Source organism: Stegodyphus dumicola, chromosome 3 (genome assembly GCF_044657685.1).
Source record: "Stegodyphus dumicola isolate Sdum_Otavi_A_Nest chromosome 3, ASM4465768v1".
NCBI classification, from domain to species: Eukaryota; Metazoa; Arthropoda; class Arachnida; order Araneae; family Eresidae; genus Stegodyphus; species Stegodyphus dumicola.
Window position 1 is genome coordinate 271,081,918 of NC_140770.1, and position 23,978 is coordinate 271,105,895.

The window sequence follows — 23,978 nt, forward strand, 5'->3', positions numbered from 1 at the left end:
CCAAACTCCCAAGGACAACCTTGAGGGTTTGGCACTCTTTGATAAAGGGAGACAGTCTGTGAGCAGTAAGTGTTTACAGTGCAGTATAAAATAATTAACTAATTTAGTCCAATACCGAAGGTCTAAATCGCTAATCTAGAATGCAGTAGCGTACATAATAATACAATAATATAACAATAATAATAAAAGTGCGTACAAAATGAAGATGCTGTAAATAATTTTAAAAGGTTAGTATGCAGTAAAAATATACAAGAAAAACGTAATAGCAAATTATTTTAGATACCAAGGGACTGAGAAATTAATTATGTCTTACCTTTAGAATAACCGGAGTTGGAAACGCTTACACACAATTAAGTTCGCAGCCGAGGTTAAAAATTCTTCAAAATATTTACACTAATGTAAAAGTGTACAGGAATGCTTATGAGGCGATAAATGAGGGTGTCCTGGCCGATGATGGGACGGATTTTTTGGGCTGTTATTGCGTACCGGAACATAACAACGCGTACGCCCAACAATCTTTCCCACTTGCTGAGTTGAGAGAATGAATAAATGCTCCTTGAGAGAGGAAGAATTAAACATGGTAAACGGAAAACGAAAAATACCTCAACTTTTCGTGGATGATATATTTGGTGTTGGTGTATTTAATTATGACAAAGCACACGAGGGCTATCTGCCTAAGGGGAGGGATGCCTTCGTGGAGGGCTTTCTACGGGAAACTGGCTCGTATACACGTTACACATGGGGAAAACCACGAAAACGCCCATGCAGCCAGCCCGTTCGCGGGATTCGAACCTCGGACCGAACTACCAGTGTTCAGCGACTTTACCGTTCGGTCGCTGGTGGGCGCAAGTTTATACACTCACGTTTGTGAAAATCGCAACACCATGAAGGACTTATGCAAGTGAGTTGAAATTTTCAGGAAATGCAAAGTAGCGCATGATATGCAAATGATTAGAATTGCAAATCCGTAGCGCATGCATATGCTGAGCAGCGCCCTCTGAACGGCTGATGGATCCGAATAAATAGACGGCTGTAGCGAGGCGTGTATGGTTATCGGTGGTTATCTGCTAGTGGTAAACGTTAACTCAATCTGTACTTATGCCTCGTCGACAAAAGAGAGCGAGATTTGAACAACTTACAGAGTTTGAACGAGGGAAAATCATCGGCCTTCGTGAAGCTGGATTGTCGTATCGTGCAGTAGCCTCTCGTGTGCAGCGTAACAGCAGCACAGTGATGCGCGTTTGGAAGCAGTGGACGGACGAGTGTCGGACAACTCGGAAATCCGGGAGTGGACCCCGAAATGTGACGTCAGCTCGCGATGATAGGCACCTGGTCCGCATGGCGCGGACGGACCGTACAGCTTCCTCTAGACAATTGGCAGCACTGTGGTCAATAGCTACAGGTGTTTCATTGTGTGCTTCATCAATTCGTAGACGTCTGCTGCAGTGTGGACTGCGCGCACGGACTCCTTTATACAGGATCCCCCTAACGCACGACCATCGCCGCCTGCGGCTACAATGGGCCAATCAGCATAGAGACTGGCGTGCTGATTGGCAGCATGTCGTGTTTTCTGACGAATCCCGCTTTAATTTGTGGTACCATGATGGCCGCATTCGTGTCAGACGCTATGCCGGTGAACGCCACCTTCCGGAGTGCATTATCGAACGCCACAGTGGACGAACACCCGGAGTTATGGTCTGGGGCGCCATAGCATATCATAGACGATCTCAATTGCTACGAATTGTGGGCAATCTGAACAGCAACCGGTATATCCGTGAAGTTCTACAGCCCGAAGCTGTTCCCTTCCTTCAAAGCTTGCCAGGCGCTGTATTTGAACAGGACAATGCCCGCCCTCATACTGCTCGGATTGTTAAATCCTTCTTTGCAGCGCAGCAGGTACAGCTTCTTCCTTGGCCTGCGTGTTCCCCGGATATGTCGCCAATTGAACATGTGTGGGATGTCATTGGTCGGCGTCTTGCTCGTGATCCTCATCCTGTTGCGTCTGCAGACGAACTTTGGGTACGCGTACAAACGATATGGAATGCTCTTCCTCAGTCAGACATTCAAACTTTGTTTGACTCCATGCCACGTCGTGTAGCAGCACTTATTGCGGCGCGTGGTGGCCACACAAAATACTGATTCTGATCTCTTGTTCTTGTTTGTTTGCTTTGAACATTTAATCATTTATTTGTACCAGTACCACTCAACTGTGTATTAAATTGCATTCAATTATGACGATTCCTTCTTGGTGTTGCAATTTTCACAAACGTGAGTGTAGAAGTCGGAGTCTTCTATTCCAACAACCGCTAACACATTTCGGTTATCTGTACTACCACGGTCGACATCAGGGACTTGTATTCATAGAGTATCATCAATTTGAGCAGGAATAAATTGTTTTGTGAGGTTTGTAACATTTTTGTTGCTTGCAGTTGAAGATTCTCTTTGGCAGCCGCTCTTTCTATGGAAATTCCGCTGTTTTTCAGTCAGAACTTGATGTGAAGACGTGGTAGATTGCAAGTCCTCTTCAATATTTTTCTTTGGAATATGGTTTTCGGTATGACCACCGCTGAAATTTTTTCAGAAGTATTACCAGTTTTTTCAAGCTGTTCTTAGGTTTCAAAAGTATTGGCAATTTTCTTCGAGTTGTTCTTCGGTTTCGATATTTGCGATTTGTTGGCTAAACAAAAAAGACGATGTTATGCCTCTTTTTGCTTCCACGTCAAACACGGCTTCAAAAGGACTTTGGCGTATTCCTTCGTGGTATGTAGTGGTCTTGTCAAATTGAACAAAGAGTAAACTTTCTGTCCGTTTATTTGTATCGTTATCGTTTATCCATGAAATCAGCATATTCTGAATATCCTGATTGGCACCTTCAACTCAGCCTTGTGTTTGACTTTGACGAGGCTTTCCATAAACTATCTTAACATCTTTCCACATAGCGCCTATTTCGGATATGACTTGATTACTGAATTATCTACCATTATCTGATTACAATATTGCTGGAGCAGTAAATGTTAAAAAAATTGCAAGAACGTTATTCGCTACTTCTTCAGCTCTCTTAGTTTTCAAAAGTCGTAGCTAGACAAACTAGTTAAATGATCTTGATACACCATTATGAACTTATATTTGCCATCTCTGTTTGACTGCAGATCTATCAGATCAACTTGACATATTGAGTTTAATTCAAAACTGATCATTGGTTTCACAACAATACCTTTCTTAGGTGCACTGTGTTTCATTTGACACTGTTTGCATAAATTTAACTTAGTCGTATGCGGTCGGATTTTGCTCTGCATGGGAGCATTTCTTGTTTCTACCGAGTAGACATGGATCCAATATGAGGTATCAAACAAGTCCAAGAAATTTCTTTCCAACTCTGTTTTCTTTTCACGCTTCAAATCCTTCAGCTTCAAGTCCGACGGCTGCATTTTTCTCCACTAAAGAGTTCATATCAAGCTGTAGTTTATCTTTTTGAAAGTTGCTTTTCGTGTCAGCAGATTTTAAGACGTCTATCTCCAATATTACATCTGCTTAAAATTTTCTCATCACACACACACACACACACCAAAAAAAAAAAAAAAAAAAAATCTGAAATGTTTCAGATTTTAAATTACGTCCAAAGGGGCGTTTTTTTAACGTTTTGAGTGTTACCTTTATTTATTAAATATCATGTTCTTTGCACTTAAACCATAAAATTCAGTTCAAGAGCAATATCGCAAAATAATGTTAAATTAAGCATATCTTTAGAATTTCCGATATACACAGTCTCGCGAGCTGGAGATAAAAGTATTTTTTTTCTATATAACGTTGCCATTTCTCGCTTTTAAAGCATTGAGTTTGTAAATCAAAAATTCGTTAAAGTTTTACAAAATATAAAATCCATAATAAAACAAATTCCAAATTTGGGATTTCATATGCCCATATTCGCAGTAGGATTTCGTCATTCAAAATTCGATGGCTCTATGTACCATTGTTTTATCACAATGAGAGAAATAGACAATCATTTATGCAGATTTTTCATTATTTAATTTCTTCTAATATAATGCAGGACTCTAACATTTTGTGGCAACAGTTTGAAAAGTGAACCGACGTTTATGAGTCCGACGCAAAATCGCAAAACGAAAACAATAGTCCTTCAGGGACAAAGCCCCTTTGGACTAAAAAGTCTTCTTGTGCTCATCATTCATCTGCACATTTAAAGTCACTCGCTTTTACGCATTTAAAATATCTTTCTTTTTGGCCGCTGTCACGGTCATTCTTGCCACATCAAACAATCTGTATCGTTTTCCTGAAATTTTTTCCTCCAAAACCTACTTCGCGCCTTCGTGTCCAATAATGCATCTGAAGTTTTGCCGTTAAACAACATTTGAATCACTGGGAGAGAATATTTTTTTAGTTAGCACCAGATTCACTCGGATGTGACAGGCATTTTCTTCTCTCTGGGATGAACGCCCTCTCAATAACACCCTTACATAGTTTAAAAGTTTCTTATCTTTCACTGCTTTATTTCTCTTTTGTGATTTATTTTGAAGATTTTTAATAATGGATGAAATATTCTGCCGACTTTGTAACGCCTTGTTTCATCAAAACTAGGAGATCCTTCGGCTTCGGCGATATTATTTGAATGACTTCTGCATCAGATTTATTCCCACATAGCAAATTTACCAACTGCACTTTTCTCAATATAATGTCCACCAGTTTCTTTGCCTTCGTTTGGTATTTACCAAAAGCTCCGTTTCTAATTTCGCCTTATCTTTCACTACAGGGAACGCTTTTAAAAGGTCGATTTCAAACATTTGAATCTCAAAAATTTTTCTGATGTCTTTATACAAGCTCAGAGCCTATCCCAGAAAAACAATGGTTTCTACAACGACCTTTTTCAACTCTCTAACAGGATATAACGAAAAGCGCGTTTGCAAATGTTCCGAAACGGCCAACACCGAACTTCTACCATCGAAAGGGGTGGACGGTTTCTTTGATGCTCGCGTAGTATCTCTGATAAAACTGAAGCCTTCCATCCGGCTTTTTGGTGCAGAAGGAACTTGAATTTTTTTTTTTGGGGGGGGAGGGAAGGAGGCTAAAAGTTGGTAGATTTTGCGACATAGTTAATAAACAATTCAAGCAAAGACTAAAGATTACATTGGGATTACAATGATAGTGATTTTCAAATACCTTTCTGTTTTTCGCATTATGGCTTATTCTGTTCGATTACAAAATTTTCATAAAACAGTAGTTGGCTTTTATTTTATTTGTTTATTTATTGGCAAAAAAAAAGGAACTTATAACTTTGACACTTTGCTTTTCGAAACTTTAATTTCGAAAGACAAAAGTTACATATTTCTGATGAAAATTTTGGAAATTAACAGTCGATCCTTATTTATCAAACACTGGAATTTAAAAAAGTGCATAGTGAAAACAATTTCAGGTTTTGTTTTAGCAAATTTTATTCTCTAAAGCATTTGTAACGTTTAGAAAGCCATTCTTCTGAATTCCTTCTAAACTTCATTTCTTTACCCTACCAGAATATGAGAGGAATCTGATGTGTGCTGCTTTGATAAATCTGACAGCATCTTTGAAGAATTCATTCAGAGATGCTACATATTTATTGTTCTATTAGAAATTGTATTATATATATACCCTTTTTTGTAGTAGCATTTATTCAGAATGATATGTGATTGTATACTTTTTACAGAAACTTTAAATAACATTTTTGCCGAAACCTTTATAAATGTTTTCTGACGACTACTCCTTTAGCTTATTCATTTTACTAAGAATCTTTTCAAATCCTTACTGTATTGTACTCATTTTATTCATCCTTACTATACTCATGCTTGGAATTCGAAATCCAAATTTATATTTCCGCTTTCATGACTTATTCAAGTTAAGTATATGTTTCTTAACAGGTAAATTTGTATGTTTAAAAAATATATTTCAAGTATGCCATGTTTGGTATTATTTATGAATTTCCTTCCACTATAATTTCAACCGTTTTTACAAACCTTAATAAAATTGCAGGACGAATACTAGAGTATTTATCAGATTATTCTGGTAAAATAGTGGGCAACGGTTGGAGCAACGATACTAACAAACATTTCAAAACTAAAACCAACTGTTTCTTGGAACAATACGCTAAGTATACTACTGGTAATGGAATGAAGGTAAGATGCATCAAGGCTCTCTTTTTACTCTATTTCCTATATCTTGAGCAATGGATAAGAAATATATTATAATAGATATATGCCTGTGCTCTTTTATTCTCTCTTTCTATTTCTGCTTCTCTCATTGACTGTTCGAAAATTTATATTTATGTCAAAAAATCCATTTATACTGATATACGGTGAAATAAATACAACTCGTTATTACATGGGATTAATAAGGGTTAGTGCAGAAGCTATTATGTATTTCAAAAGCTCAAACGCGAAAGTCTGTTTCTCTACCTAAATTCTAGCCACGGATCTTTCAGTTATTACCTTGATGCATTACTCATTTAAATTAAAATAACGTGCATAGAAAAATGCTATTTTTCCTTTCACTTTGCCTTCCCTGCTTAAAGATTAGTTGGAAAGAGGGACGAGAAACAATCTAGCAGATCTTAATAAAGAAGCTATACCGTTCACTAGTTTTTAGTTTGGGCACCGCTTCAGAAACGTTTAGGCTTCTTAAAGTAGGAAGCAGAAAGTATGGACTGTACACCAGCCGTATTGAAGCCAAGGATCTTCTTTAAAAGTGTATTCAAAAAGTGTATTTAAAATTTAAAAGTGTTGGTCCAACTAAATTCTAAATGGACTGTAACTCTTAATTAAACTAATTAACAAACTAGCTTGTAATATATCATTATCTTTATTTTACTAATTTGTGAAAGACACTCAAGCTTCCACACCCACTCTGTGCTTCGCCATTGAAGCAAACTCTCCAAGTTATAACATTCTTTTGTAAACAATAACGATTAACAGCGCCATCTGGCTTCAAATGGCTTTAACACTCCCCCGAATTGAAATTACAAAATTTCAAGAAATTATACAAACATTCTTAAAAGAAAATTAATATACTTATAAACTACATAATACTGTTACTATAACTACAGCTATTACAGTACTAGAACAAAATACAATACATATGCAAAAATATCATTTCAGTTTTCTATAGGAAAAACGGCGATCTTTGTGATCGCTCTTTTTAATTCTCCTGATTTTGTTTTGATTTTAATAGTTCTTACTTTATTGCCAGATCCATGATAGACTTAACCTGACCTAATATCCATTTGCAAACTGGCAGATAATCCTCCTTGACGAGTACCATAGTACCAACAGAAATGTTGTCCTTCTCTACCATCTATTTGGTTCTCTGCGCCAAAGTTCCTAAACAGTCATTCAAGCATTTCTTCCAAATAATCTGAACTACTTTCGTTGTTCTCTGACACCGGCTTAACTGATTTTCATTTATGTCTATTATCAATGGCTCCGGAATCGCCTATATTGAACTTGCTATTAAGAAAATGACCTGGGATCAAAACGTCATAAGAATCAAAATCATTAGAAATGGGTGTAAGAAGACTCGAATTTAGTATTCCCTCCACCTGTACAATTATAGTTTCAAACTCCCATATGTAAAACGCAAATTTCCTATCGTTCTCTTTAAGTGATGCTTTAAGGACTTTACACCGGCTTCCCACAGCCTTCCGAAATGAGGGGATTTGGAAGGAGTAAAGTTCATGTCTATTCTTTCAGACGTGAAATATGAAGCCAAAGTTTTATCAGGAAAATTAATTACATTGTAGAATTCCTTCAACAGAGAATTTGCTCCTACAAAATTAGAGGCATTATCAGTGAATATTTTCACCTTTTTGACACGTCTGGCCATGTAACGCTTAAAAGGGGCAATTAAAGCACTAGAAGTTAAATCTGACAAAGGCTCAAGATGAATAGCTCCTATCACAAAACATATACATATACAAATCTAAATTTTATTTAGCATATCCTTTCTCTGACGCTTTTGTAAGTTACATAAAAGGGATCGCATAGATCCGAACCTGAAGCATTAAATGGAGGTGATCTATTAACTCTCTCATATGGTAAATTAGTCATAGTCTGTGAAGACAAAATCGGTTTGCATTTAACGCATGCAACACAAAGATGTACTGTTTTTCGCGCCAAATCTCTACCACCTAATGGCCAGAATTTTAAACGTACTGCATTCAATAATCCTTGAGGGCCAACATGTAATAATCTTCTCTGCACACTTAAAAAAAAAAAAAAAAAAAAAAAAAAAAAAAAAATCTTACTTAGCTTAGAATTTCTCGGAAGGATCGCAGGATATTTCTGAGAAAATGGTAAAGAAGTGTTAAATTGAAAATTTTTATGTGTTAGTCTGCCAGTCATCCTGGTCACGGCACCATTGTTATATAGAAAAAAAATTATGTTGTTGTTTTAATACCTTTTAACTTTAAACTTTGCTGCAAGGTGCCGGACAAAATTAACAATAAAAAAATCAAAAATCAAATATCAAATAATTCAAAACATTCAAAATCTATTTCATAATAATCAAATATCATATCGACATTCTTATAAATATTCGTATAGTAAAATCTATCAATCAATCGTATATCATATCTATCAATCAATCGTATAGTGGTATAGTACAATTTAACTTTTAAGGTTTGCGTTGTGAGTAACCTATGTAAAAGGAAATATCAATAACTCCCAATTCAATTAAACTCCATGTTTCTTAAAAGCCTCCCGGCTCAAACAAATGGAGGGACATGACAGACCACAGAAACTACACTAAATTAAACAAATGAAACATAAAATACATATCAAACACATTTATTAATTTCTAGAATATTCAAACATATGATAACTAGGTAAACTGATCAGTCCCCTACAAATTAACCTATAAATTAACCTTAAGAGGTAAATTAACATATATATCATTTTAAATCTTATACTCAAGTTAGGTGTACTAATGTGTTTTTTTTTTAACATTACATAACTCACAATTTAGGCGGTTGTACCACGCGTATATTAATATAGTATCATTACTCGGCTACAATTTAAATACAAAAGACAGAAAAAAAAATTCACTCACAGGGTGAAGTTCATACATTCAACTCCTATGCCATCATCGACTGATTAATATGGGGTGCTGATAGTTCAACAGATCGTCCTACTCATTGCGTTGACCATTCGAAGAGATCGAGAATGCCATCATCGACGGATTAATACGGAGTTTTAGATAGTTCAACAGATCGTCCTACTCATTTCGTTCACCATTCGAAGAGATCGAGAATGCCATCATCGACGGATTAATACGGAGATTTAGATAGTTCAACAGATCGTCCTACTCATTTCGTTCACCATTCGAAGAGATTGAGAATGCCATCATCGACGGATTAATACGGAGTTTTAGATAGTTCAACAGATCGTCCTACTCATTTCGTTCACCATTCGAAGAGATCGAGAATGCCATCATCGACGGATTAATACGGAGTTTTAGATAGTTCAACAGCTAGTCCAACTGCTTTTAAATCAGGAACGCTAACGCTACAACAAAATCTGTATTAAGGTAACCTCGAGAATGTCAAATTAAAGTTCTTGGGAAAATATAACGAAGCAGCAGTAAAGCTATATTTTGCATAAGCACTTAGTCTCAACTCGAGCAAAATTCTCATCAGCTGAAAGCCAACAGAAATTCAAGACCGCCGCCCGCTGGTACACAGCATTCGCGAGAGCAAGACCTGCAAAGGGGTCAAGCCCCCCGCCACTCGTTTTGTTCTTACTCTTAGCTTGAAAAATCAGGAAACAGAATCAGAATGAACTCTAGCCTGGTGCAAGCACCCAGGAAATCTCGGTTTCTCCGCCTCTGTGAGTTCATAGGCTTTCAAAAAAATCATAAAATTATATCTTACCAATCCCGAAATTTTATGTTATCTAAATTGAGAAAATGACACACTCATGACGAATCAAACACCAGAAAATCTGACAATGAAATCCGAAAAACATCTGCACTCATAACGTGAGAAAAAATAGACCCCCCAACTAACAAGTGAAACTAAGCTTTTACGAAAATCCAATTACCAGCCACCCCCACTGTCTTGAAGTAATAAAACTGCAAACTTACAAAGCGACAGGAAAGCGCTTTCCGTTTCACACGCATGAGCTAAAAGGGCGACATTGTTAGTGAAAAGGCCATAAACCAGATGTGTGTCCTCGCAACCGTCTCTCGCCTTTGTTACAATTCCTACTCAAGAACAACAAGTTAAATAAAACCTTAAGAGCTTAAGAATACTTTTTTCCAGATTAAAATACACATGAATACAAATAAAAATATTAGAATAATAATAACTTGAAACACCTATTAATAATTGAAATTCTCGACATAACAGAAGCTTTTTCAAGACGGCCACCAACACGAATTATTCCTTTACGATCAACAAAGGGATGTATTTTTTTTTAATTACCTGCTATGTCTTTTTTCAAAATAGGACCCTCTGCTCATTTAATAAGCGTTTCCTCAGCTATTAGTACCTCTTCCAGTTGAACTACCTTTCTTGATCCACCTTTCCTGAAATTACAAATAAACCTAAAAATATTAACATTAATAATTTTATAATAATTGTTACTAATATTCAAGAGTTCGTCTAAAACGTTAGCGTTCATGTCAATCAACATAGTTCTCTCAGAAATGTCAATAGAACTTTTCCTTTCTTGCACAAAGGATTCCCTTTCACTAGGTGTTAGGTTCTCAACCTCTGGAACTATTGGTTGTAAGCACTTGTAGGGAAGATGCGGCTCTGTCAAAAATTCTGCACAAGTCCACCACTTGGAAATTTTCACTAGAGAAGAGGCACTGACTCCACTCGTTAGAAGTTCGGCTGGATTGTCCTTGGCTGAACAATAACCATGAATCTCGATTAGTCAATTTCTGAATTTCGTCAACGTGATTTTGAACGAAAGACTTCCATCTTCTGCTTAATCCTTTGATTCAATACAGTGTGACTTTAGAATCACTCCAAAAGAGATATTAGATGAACCTTTACCATCCAGAACTTTGTTAACTTCTTTTCCCAATCTTGCAGCAATCAATGCACCCAGCAATTCCAGTCGAGGCAAGAAAACTTTTTTGACAGGTGAAACTCTGCTTTGGAAGCCAGCAAATTCACAGAACATTTTTCTCGATTTTGTACTTTTACCTAAACGGCTGCAGCATACGACTTTTGGCTTGCATCAGAAAAAGACATGGATCTCCATATTTTCATCATATGAATCCACAACAAATCTTGGAACACTAATGATACTAAGTTTTGAAAGCTCGCTGCATCATTGAGACCACTCGTCGTTTAAATCAGAAGGAAGCTCAGCATCCCATGGTAATTTACGTAGTCATAGTTTTTGTAATAAAAGTTTTATTCTAACAGTGAATGGTGCGATGAGTCCAAGAGGATCATATATTTTTCCAGCTATTTGCAGGATGAAGCGTTTGGTACTTTTCTTTCTATCCGAAATTTTAGTCAAACAAGAAGTCTCTACACTCAAACTATCTTCCTGAATGTTCCATTGAATTCCTAATACTTTGAGTACCTTTTCATTTGAGATTAGCGGATGAATGTCGAAATGTTCTTCTTCCTATTTCTTAACTAAATGATAATCATTCGTCACCCATTTTCTTAGGTTCATCCCAGCTCCACTCATAATTTCCTTTGCTTACCTTGAAATTTTTAAGTGCTTCTGATACACCATCTGTTCCTGTAACAAGATCATCAACATACATACATGTATCAAGAATTTGAGAAGTATCGGGATACACATTCCTATACTTTTGGATATGCAGCTTTATAGTTGCAAAAAGGACTGTATTTAACACCAAAGAGCACACACTTAAATCTATACACCTCTAGTTGAAACTCGGTATTCTGCAAAGGTGTATCAATATTCTTAACAAATAAAAATCTAACTGCATCTCTATCTTTCTAAGCTAATACGATCTATAAAAATGTGTTTTCAATATCTCCTAAGATTGCAACTCTATTAAGTCTAACATATATCAGCAAATGAAACATATTTTGATTCAAATTAATACCAGGCCACAAACAATCATTCAGGGACGGACTACCTATTTCATGTGAGCTCGCATCAAATACAATACTCATTCTTGCCATAATGCTTTCTTCTCTATAAACTGCCTGATGCGGCATATAAAAAAGCTGGCTTGTTTACTGGTTTCGTGGAATCTAATATTCTTTCTGTTATCCCTTGATTTAGGTACTCTTCTAAAGTTTCTCTATATTTTAGGCATAATACATTATCATGCTGAATTTTCCTCATCAGGATCTTTATTCTTTTTTCTGCGACACGAAAACTGTCGCCTAGATGCTCCCAACCTTTCTTCCAAGGCAGGCATACACTATACTGACCATCTTTGAAACTAACAATTTTGTTGAATATCTCTAATGCTTTATCTTCATCGTAAGACTTGGGATCACCTCTAATACCAGTTGATTCCAAATAAGAAACTTTTTCATCTGTGTCTCGACTTTTTCATCTGTGTTGTCATAAATTAACCCACAATGCATTAATTGTTTCTCATGTGGGTAAATCTTCAATGCTCCCCCTCACTAAATACCCAAATGCTGAGTTTTGTAACACTAAACTTGTTATCTGGTACATAAATTTGCTCGGTTCTTATTAAATCGAAAAATATTCCAGATCCTAAAAGTAAGTGAATTTTACCCGGTTTGTGAAAGTCTGGATCAGCTAACGTAACTCCTTGTGAAATCGTAATATAATATATCAATTTGTCTATAAGGCATCAAATGAGTAATTTTCGGAGTTACAAAAAACTTTAGTTTACGACTGTAGGTGTTTCCTCTGTTTAAAATAACCGTACTTATTTTTGATTTCACCGTTGTTGAAATCCCAGATAAACATCCTACTGATACGTTTACATTTCTGTTTGCAAATGAAGCTTTTCAGCTAATTCCGTTGAACAAAGATGAATCATACTTCCACTGTCAAGCAAAGTTCTGGCTGGAAATATTTCTCCTTCATTTCCCTTAATATAAAGAATCGCTGTCGATAGTAGGATTATATTAATTGCATTATAATTTTTATTTACATTAGCTGTCATAAAACACTCGTTATCCTTATTTATGATTGGCTCTGCGTGAACGTTGAGTTTCGTTGTTTCCGCAGACTGATTGGCGTCTGATTTTTGATCCGACAGAGACGCGATTTCGCAACTGTCTCTATTTTGGGGAATCGAAACTTTTTCTCGCTCATAACACAGTAACGAGTTGTGCATTTTTCTGCACAGCCTACAATATTAATTTGAAGGGCAATTTCTCACTCCATAATTTCCAAAACAGCAGAAACATAAGTTGTGCTTTTTAACATAATCTTTTAAGCTGAATTTTTGAAATTTAGGACATTTAAATAATTTATGTTCCACATTACACAGTTTACAAATAAATGCACGTTTCTTAGTCACACATGAAACCATTGAAGAAACCTTTGGCTGACTTCGTTTAGACATTACTGGTATTCTAGAAGTGTTTAATGTCCTCGAGTGATCCTTTAGAAATTCTAATAACTCTGTGATAGTCGGTATTTTTTCTTTCTTTAAATACCTTAATATTAACATAACACCATAACTTAGTATTCTGATCAAGTTTCTGGCTAAGAATAAAGGCAGCTATAGCGGATGAAATCCCATATAACTTTTTTTCTAAACATTCTAACGATCTTACAACTTCACTTGTAACATCAATTAAATTTAGAATCGCAGAAGCTGACTCGTTTTGAATAACGGGAATACTCATAAATCTTTTAAGATGAGCATACACTTGTTCTCTAGGGTTTGAGTAGCTTTCTTCAAGGAGAGACCACGCTAACTTATAATTATTATCCGCTATAGCTATCGTTTGAATAATTCTAAAGGCATATCTTTTAATTGCTGATTTGAAATATTGTAATTTTGCAGCATCTGATATATTTGCTTTTGATCAATGTTCGCTTTAAAAATGTCCTTAAAGGAAAACCAAGAATGCATTTCTCCTGAAAATGTCGGTAACGAAATCTTAGATAAACACGCAACAGTATTTTCAGAAATTATTGTACTTTCCACTTTATTCTCACTAACAACTTTCGACAATCTATTATTTATTTAAAATTCCGCATCTATAATACTACTATTGATTTCATCTTGCTCAATGAAGATTTTTCGATATTTTCATCACCACTTAAATTGATAATGGAATCAAAAATATTATCAAATTCATTTTACAGATTGTTAAATTTAGTTTTTAACAATTCTAAATCATTAACACTTAAATCTGGCTCACAAAGTTTCTTTTGCAACTTTGATAAGATAGTTTTTTCAAGTTCTGTTTTTAGTGAGAATATCTTTTAATTTCGTAGCCTTTTTCGCTACATTTATCAATAATAACAAATTATCACACAAACTTAATTCAGAATTTGCTAAATGCAACAGTTAATAATGAATAGACTTGCAAGGGTTTTTTACTTACTCTTTTCTTTGAGCAATTGGCTATAATCCACAAACACAAATTCCATAGAAACAAAAATGGCAAACTCACTATTTTACACTAGCTTATTTACTTAGCCGATATCGCTTCTGTAGAGAACCACTCAAAATGGCCCGGCTAAATTCTAAATAGACTGTAACTCTTAATTAAACTAATTAACAAACTAATCTGTAATATATTATTATTTTACTAATTTGTGAAAGACACTCACTCACTCTGTGCTTCGCCATTGAAGCAAATTCTCCAAGTAATAAAATTCTTTTGTAAACAGTAGCGATAGCAGCGCCATCTGGCTTCAAAGGAATTTAACAAGTGTATTAAAAGTATTTTCAATGTTTCTCTTTTTCAAAAAAAAAAAAAAAACTTCCATGATGATAAAAAAAAAAAAAAAAAAAAATTATTGACCAATAATTTCGATATATCGACGATGATATATTAAAGATTAATTAAGAAAGGTAGTTTTCATGTGTAAAACCTCAGAGATAATAAAAGAAAATATATTAGTTTTTTAATTGCTTTTTTTCCTAATATGTTAGGAAACAGCATGTTGAAAATCAGTCCGACGAGGTTTCAAAATAGAAAACAGTAACCAGTGTGCATCAGAATCCTACATTACAACTTTTTTTAAAGCTTTCTTATGAACGTTTACTTTAAATGCTCAGCAAGGTTCGAGAAAAAGATAATTTTCATTAAAAATTAACAAACAAGTGTTACTTTTCGATTTATTATTGTTAAATTTAAATGGCTTCAAGTAAGCCATGAAAGAGTTAAGAAACATAAAATGAGAAATTCTTATAGGAAAATTAATGGAAGTTTTAAAAATCACTAAACATCTCCTTTAAAAATATCCAACTATTAAATTTTTGACGTATTTCGTTTTAGAATGAAATGTTTTAAATGAAAATTTTGCTTTACTTGTTGACAAACAAAGAGCATCTATCAGCAGCAGAATCTGCTAGATATAGGATTTCGTACTTTCTTACGTTTAAGCATTTGATGACAGTTAATGCTCACAGGTTGAATATTAGAAAATGGTTATGTTCTCAACACAAACTGTTATTTTTCTTCTGCATATTAAGGAAACTACTTTCAAAATATATATTTAAACAATTGCCTCTTTAACAGATGGATGTTAATAAAACCCTTATAGAAAATAAAGCTGACAACCTTGGTTATGAACTAGCTTATCTGGTAAGTAACGTTCTTTAAATTTTTTTAAAGGTCTATGCTTGTTTTCTTTTGCTGCACATTTTGTTTACTTCTTTTATGATTATGTGTTTCTTATATATTTATTACTTATAAAACCCAATGTTTTATTACAATTTTTACAAATCTGCTTGTCAGAAAATTCACCACCATCTGTGGTTCTATTAAGTTATTTTTAGCTAGTTTTCAAATTTAATAATGAAGAATCTGCATGAATGTATATATGTTTCTCGCACTACCTAGAAAAATCAAATTCTGAATAACGTAGACCTCCACTCGGATATAGGCATCTGAAAGCCCAAATTTGGAATTCGGTAATTGTTTTATTATCTATTTGCTATTTTGTAAAACTTTAACGAATTTTTTATTAACAAACTCAAAGATTTCAAAGCGAGCAATGACAACACTGTACTAAAAAGAAATTATCTATAGCGCGTGAGACTATGTATCGGAAATTCTAATTCTTTAAAATTATTTTGTGAGATTTCTGTTGAATTGAATTGCATGGTTTAAGTGCAAAGAACATGATATTTAATAAATAAGCATAACACACAAAATGTTAAAAAACGTCTCTTTGGGCGTAATATAAAATATGAAGGCTTTCAGGTTTTTTTTTTAACCTTGAAGTTTGAATAAATCTGAAAACGTTGACTTTATTTGGCCTATTTATTAAGAGATCTGTAGATGGATTAGCATGCAAAATTCTGAATCATCGTTCCTCCTTTTAAACACTTACAACCATAAAAATGAATTAGCATTTGTAGAGCTGGGACAAGGACGAGGAAAATGGAGTATTTACTGCAAGTACATAAAACATGAATGATTGGTTTATTGGAATAAGGTAAGGTACACGTTAGTTACCCATCTAGGTTGAGAAATACCTTTTTGAAAAACATTTAAAAAAAACTTGCTCGTACTCACGTTATACACTGATTTGGCCACTTCGCCGTTGGCGAGCTGTTTCTCAGCAGCAAGATTCCCAAATTCAATACAAAAACGAAAACAATTAATTAAAAATGTTCAAGTCAACGTAATGTGATGATATTTCAATGTCGTTTCGCCTTTATAGGGCCTATACACGCAGGTTTATAGAGCCTATACACGCAGGATGGCAAAATACACGCAGGTTTGTGTTACATGATTAAAGGATAGACAGAAAAAAATTACATTTTAAAATTAGTGACTGCATAGTGAGTGAGTGAGCGCCACCAAGGAAGACCCCTGACCTGGCCTTAGCCTCACAGTGTGTTATCTTCCTGGCAGAAACCATCTACTCTCTGCTCCATCCTGCTCCGGGAACGCAGCCGAATAGACGGCTAAGAGCCTCATATAGTCTACATATAAGCTTGGATGTTGTTGTACGGGGAAAGAGTATCCTGTTAGGAACTACTTAAAATTAAGCAAAGAAGCAATCAAAAGACTGTTAAGAATCGCTGTTAGAATAGACAGAAACTTGTGTTAGATAAAGTAAAGATAGAAGGACTTTGCCTGAAAATTAACTGCCGTGGATTTTCTGGACTTGCTAAATGTCTACATGCGGGTGCTTATCGTGACACAACCGTCGTATCTTTATGGGGCTTCTGTGAAATCGTTGGTCCTGCATGGAGGAAAGTTGTAACCTATTAAATTATTGCACATAGTAAACTTTAAAAAAATAAATAAAAAATAAAAAAAAAGAATAAAGAGAGAGATTAAAAGATGATTAAAAAAAATCCTAGCGCCCAAACATAATTTAACTTTCCATGTGCCTGACTCTTATGTAAGAACATTTAAAAGATTGTGTACCTGTTATCACTAAGATAACAAATTCCTGCATAATTTAGTTCTTTGCGCATACTTAAACTGTAGTTGTTTTACAAATTGAACCATTCACCCACATTTTCTTTCGTAGTACTTGCAGACAGGATAATACATACATAAGTACAAAACTGAATATTAAAGTGAAAAACTAACATGATACTGAGTACAGAAATACAGAAAGCTGATCCCTAATGCCTGTATACATAACACTTAAAAATGCATACATAATACATGAAAATTAAAAATAAAACTGATAAGCATAATACATAAAACTGATCATTAAGTACTGCTATGTAGTCTAAAGAGAAACTTACCTACATTAATTCCATAGTTAGTTTTATCACCTTAGAACATGCACATAATTTATACAAAACAAATTAAGCACGTAATGCTGATCACTAGGGAAGAGATTCAAACATGCAATTGATCACATAAATACAGATATTTCTTCCCTAAGATTTGCATAAAAAGTTGAATATTTATTAAAATTAAGAAGGCAAAAATGCCATACCAATAATAATATCATTCATAAACTTGAGGTGATAACATAAGTTGACCCTGCCCTTCTTGAACCTATTTATCACAAACTTGTAATTTAAATACACGATTAGTTAGTGTAGGAAAAACTCATTGCTGTTGAAGATTTTACTGGCACGATCTGGTCTTGCGAGTCCTAGACCTGTACATTAATTGCAAAAGTAAACATTATAAAGAATATAGGCAGGTTGTTGCCATAGTCCTAATTATCTAAGTTAGTCTTGGGTTGAGAGGTTCGAGGTGTGTGCCCAGATTGATTTAGTGTGATTTATACATTTTATGATTCAGAGCGCTAAGCACTTGATTATTTCTATTTGGGGACACTTATCGTCGTATTAGAGAATACTTTCTCTGACAATGGCTGATTACCGCTTGTAGCTTTTTATTTGCTGTTTTGTTTGTTCTCATATTTGCCGCCCATTGTGGCCAGTAAGCTTGACTTGGCTTTCTTATATGGTACTGTGCCGTGTTTGTGCAGTGGAAGACGTAGTGGTCTGGATCCCCCACCTCTCCACATTGACATCTTTCTGTGTCACTCAGGCTGAATCTATGCAGATAGGTCAGGAATGGGCCATGACCTGTATAAAACTGTGTCTGACTACCACTATTGCAGTTTAGCGTTGTTTTTGGGAAGAACATATACGTTCTCCTTCCTGTATCTGCTGTGTCCCATCTGGCTTGCCATCTGTCTATCAGTTGTTTTAGAGTGATCTTTTTGAGATGAGACCTAGGTAATTTATCTGGCAGTTCTGTTCTTGAGACCTCCTTTGCCGCTTCTTTTGCCAGGGTGTCTGCTTCCTCATTGCCTTTAATGCCCACGTGAGCCGGAACCCACGTAAGGCATGGCCTTTCTGATGGTGGAAGACTGAGGAGGATTTTTCTAATTTCTTGGACATACTGGCTTCTACTTTTGTAACCTTTGATTGCGTCAAGGCTAGAGGCAGAATCACTGTAAATAGTAATGTGGAGAAGTCTGTTCCTCTTCACATAATTAATTGCTGCTTTAAGTGCTGCCAGCTCAGCTTGGAATACTGAGTTCCTACTGCCAAGTCTTCTTTTCCATTTATACACAGCTGTATTACCTTTTAGAACGCAGAAGGCACTGCCAGTACCCGTCTCGGTTTTTGAGCCATCTGTAAATATAGCTGTGTGGTTATCTTTTGGTGTCACATAGTGGCCTAGAATACACTTTTTTAGATGTGTTTCAGCCGGATGTCCTTGAGTCACTGGCTTGTGTTTTTCAAAGTCTTCAGCAAAGTGGTGTTGTTCCCATAGAACTCCATCCTCACCTAGCCTTAACACTCTTGAAATTAACGACTCCCTTTCCGCTTGCAGGTCTAGTGGAGGAATTCCTGCTAGAACCTGCAGAGCTGTCGTTGAAGTAGTTCTGTAGCCCTTGCAGATGAGCAAGAGTTGCAGCCTTTGCATGGACAGAAGTAATCTACGCATGCTTACGTTGAGTGTATTTCCCCAGATCGCTACGCCGTAGAGAACAATTCTTTCTGTTATTGCTTGGTACCACCTCTTAAGCACCCATGGTGGTGCTCCCCACTGCAGTCCTGTTGTGCGTAGCATTGTGTTTGTGAGTGCGATACATCTTTTCCTGAGTTCTTTTAAGTGGGGAATCCAAGAGAGATTATTGTTGAGGATAAATCCTAGGTATTTTATGTTTGAAGAGCATTTTATTGAGCTACCGTTGAGTCTAATGGTAGGATTTCTTTTCATTACTCTTTTACGCCCTATAAATAGCATGGTAGTTTTTTCTGCTGAGATCGTAAGTTTGTGTGTTTGTGCCCACTCTAAGAACCTATTTTGTGTAATTTTCTCTATATTCTTTCTTCCCGAAGTTACTAGAAGGAAATCATCCGCAAAAGCCTGCAGATGTATTTCGCTCTCCATCTCAAAAATTTGGAACGCTGAATTAGCTACTAGATTCCACAGGGTTGGCCCTAGACAAGAACCCTGTGGACAGCCTTTCTCCAGTTTATGCTGGATTATTCCATCGTTTGTAGTTACTTGGACTTGTCTGTCTTCAAGGTAGCTCCTTATCAACTTTAAGATCTGAATTGGGCAGTTGATTGAATCTAATTCTTTTGTTACATCAGGCCACCAGACATTATCGAAGGCTCCCTTTATGTCAATAGATATTACTATTGAGTGATTGTCTTCCTCTCTGTTCTTTTTCAGCACTTTCAGGAGATCTGCTACTGCCTGTTCCGTAGGTATTCCTTCACGGAAGCCATACTGTTTTTTATTAATTACTGAACTTTTATTCAGGAAATAATTTAGCCTCATTAGAATGATTTTTTCTAGAACTTTGCTAATTGTGGGAAGGAGACTTACCGGGCGGTAGGAGGTCGGATCCGAGGGATCTTTCCCCTTTTTGTGAAACAGAGCGATCTCTGCCAGCTTCATATCTTTCGGAAAGTGTCCTACTTTCCAGCATGCTTTGCAGACTGAGTGGATCAGCTCTGGAAACTCATTATGCAATGCCTTGAGTATTATATTGTCTAGGCCATCCGGCCCCGGTGCCTTTTTCCTTGCCAAACCATTTATGATTAGGTCTACCTCCTCTATTGTTGGTGGGAGATAGTCTCCATTTATGGAAGACCAGAATTTTTCCTGAAATTGCGTCCTTATTAATGTATGCGTTTCTGAGTCATTGGCGGGATCATCTGAAGGAAAAACCGTTTTCAGTATTACCGAAAGAATATTTCTTGTATTTGGTGCGTCAGGGGCCACATTCGCAGTCAATTGAGTCGGTCTAAAGACCTTACCTGCGGCGATTTTTTGTATTTTCCCAAAAATTTCCGGTATTCTACTACAGTGTTCCTGCTAGGAGTCGGATTTGGCCTTTATTATCTGTAGTTTGTATTGCGCAAGTGCCTTCTTGTACGTCTGCATTTTTTAGTCCCTTTGTATGGAATCTGTTTCTGACTGTGCCAGTCTTCTGAGCGCCCGAACTCTGCTTCTGTTTGCCGTTAGTTTGTCATTCCACCAGGAAAGTTCTTTCTTCTGGCTGGGTGTTTTTTTCTTATATGTTTGTTTTGCTGCACTTGTTAGAGTTCCAATTAAATGCCTGTAGGCATCATCCAGTCCGTCTATGGTGTTGCTTGCTTGGAAGTTAAAAATCAATTGACCTACATAAGGACGAAGCAAATTAAGGAACTTCTGATGTCCTCCATAAGCTGTCTTGAACCTCTGTTTCAGAGTATAAGTTAACTGAGCGCCCATTAGATAGCTGATTATTCTGTGGTCGCTCAGAGAGGGAATGTCCATAACATGCCATTCCGACATTTGATTTGCTAATTGGGAAGATACCATGGTTAAATCCGGCCAACCTTCCGCCCTTATAGTGCGAAAGGTGGGCGGTGAGTCTGACGTGTTTATGATGCTTAATCTGTTTGTCATTGCATATTCTAAAACCATTTTGCCTCTTACGTTTTCCACTCGCGCCCCCCATAAGGGACTTGAAGCATTGAAATCACCTGCTAATAAGATTTGGTTGTTCCCTTTTCTGACGACAGTGCTGATTTCTATTAATAGTGGATCTAATTCCTCACTTGGTGGAAAGTACACATTAGTAATTTGAAGGTGTCCCGTAGTTGTCTCTAGTTTAATGGTAACTGAGTGTTGCGTCTGAGATGTAAGGAGGGGAGATAGCGGACCATTATAAATTATGACAGCCTGTTGAGAGGTTGACTGGAACGTCTTGCTTGTGGGTGGAATTCCTGGCAGATGACTATGTGCTAAATACGGCTCTTGTATGAGGGCGATATCGGCATTTTCCTTTGTCATAATATCCATGAAGTTAAGTGTTGCAGATCTAGCTCTCTGCAGGTTTGCTTGGAGAAACCTGAGTCCTGTGACTTGTTGGCGGAATTGGTTACTGCCTACATCCGTTGTTGCTGTGTTTTGCTGCCTCGTTGCAGTTCCTGTCGGTACACAGGACATTTTGAAGAACTTGCCGGATGACTTGCGTCAAAGTCTGTGCTATTATGCGTATTGGAGTGAACACAATTCGCACAATTTTCCTCTTCTGCCGTACACTCTTGTGTTAAATGACCTTTTCCGCACTTAGTACAGGCTGGTGGGAATCTGCAGTTTTTACTTAGGTGGCCAAAGGTTTGGCAGTTGTAGCAGCGGGTTATTTTTACGTATTCTCTAAACGGACACGAAGTAAATCCAATATAAACCCGCTTGTGGTCGAGAAGCCTGTCTTTGAAATCTGCTGTCACTTCCAGTATCCAATTACAGGTAGTTTCGTCCCTAGGTCTCGGGCCTTTTGGAAAGATAACTGGCGACCGCGTTTCTGGCAAAAGATCTTCAAATGCTGCTTTTATTTCGTCTGCCGTTATGTCACAGGGTACCCCAAATACTATAAGAGAGCTCCTAAACGGACGGGGAATCCTTAGTTCTAAGTGCTCTGTCAGCACGCTAGACTCTTCAATTACTTTTTTAAGTTTGTGCAGGTGTGTGGCTTCTTTGCACCTAATCAAGAGTTCTTTAGATCTCGTGGCCCTCACTTGCTGTATGTTGATGCCAAGCTTATGAGGTTTGATGTTGTTTAGAACTTGCGCTTTCACACTATCTGGCGTGCGCTCTGAATCTTTCCCCTTGATAAGTAAAACGTGCTCAGAAGGCTTTTGCTTGGGAATGGCTGTTGCTTGTATGGAAGGGGGCTTCTTTTTCTGAATCTTACCGGCCACAGTTGCGTAACTCCGGCGGTCTTGTTGTCCTGTAGGATGGTTTTCCTGTAGCTCCGGGACCTTAAAACTGTGCTGCTCTCTTGCTTGAGAGAAGAGACTGGCATTAAGTTGTCGTTCTAGTTGAAGTATTTGTCCCTCCTGTCGTGCAATTAAGATTTCCTGATTAGAAGCTATAACCAGTATTTCTGTGATATAATTGGACACCGCTTCGTGGTCTGCGATTTTTAGTTTAGAACGGCCTCTGTACTCTGCTAAAAGTGACTTGATGTGCAGAGTCAAAGTGTTAATCCTATCTAATCTGGAAGATGGATAGTCTAATCTCACTGGGCTCACACACCTCGAGCTGGTAGTCCTAATTGATCTAGTTGGGGAGGTTTCTCTTGACCCCATTTAACATGAAATAGTAATATTAACTTAAGAAAAAAATACTAAGTGAGTTTCTCAACCTGTTAAATTTCTAATCCTAGCACAGAGTGCTCACTCGTTCGATAAAGAGTAATATTAGCTTAAAAATAAAAAACTCAGAGGATCTCTCAACCTGTTAAAGTTCTAATCCTTGCACAGAGTGCTCACTCGTTCGATGAAGAAAGTCGGAGGAACACAAAGCAAATGTAAGAACAGTATATAGCACTCAAGTTACTGTATTTTTAGGTGAGAAAACTTCATATGCTTGCAAGAACTAGCGCTAATGGCAGGAAGATGAATACTAATAACGAAGAGGGGAAAAAACCGTCCGCAGAGCACTATAACATTACAAAATTGGAATAACAAATAGCAACAAACAACAAACAATACATATAATAAGCAACATACAATAAGCAGATTACTACTACAGGTAAACAATAAAATTGTAGTAAAAAAAAAAAAAAAAGATTAAACAAATTAGTAGACAGTTAATCACGATAAATTCAAAACCAATTGATATTATGCATAGTATATATTAACAATAATGAAAATAATAAAAATATTATTAGTTGTTATAATAAGCAAAGTAAAATTATATAAGATAAATTATTGCACATTAATTAAGAATCATTAAGATAAATTAATGCACTCTTGATAAAACCAATATTAGATTAATAAGTCAACAGAATTTTAACAGTACCTACTATTACAGAAAGATTTATAACAACGCTGAGGATTAGATAATTGCGTTAGAATGTTGTTTGTTATTAGAGTCTGCATTT

General features: G+C 36.3%; 1 protein-coding gene across 1 annotated transcript in view; it reads left to right on the forward strand.

Annotated features, from left to right (window-relative positions):
• The window catches only part of LOC118203645 (endothelin-converting enzyme 1-like), a 163,353-nt gene that overhangs the window by 129,072 nt on the left and 10,303 nt on the right, over window positions 1-23,978 (forward strand). The window contains exons 17-18 of the mRNA XM_085814138.1: window positions 6,016-6,158; window positions 15,665-15,730. Coding sequence (XP_085670264.1) covers window positions 6,016-6,158; window positions 15,665-15,730 — 209 coding nt within the window. The remainder of the gene's footprint in view (window positions 1-6,015; window positions 6,159-15,664; window positions 15,731-23,978) is intronic.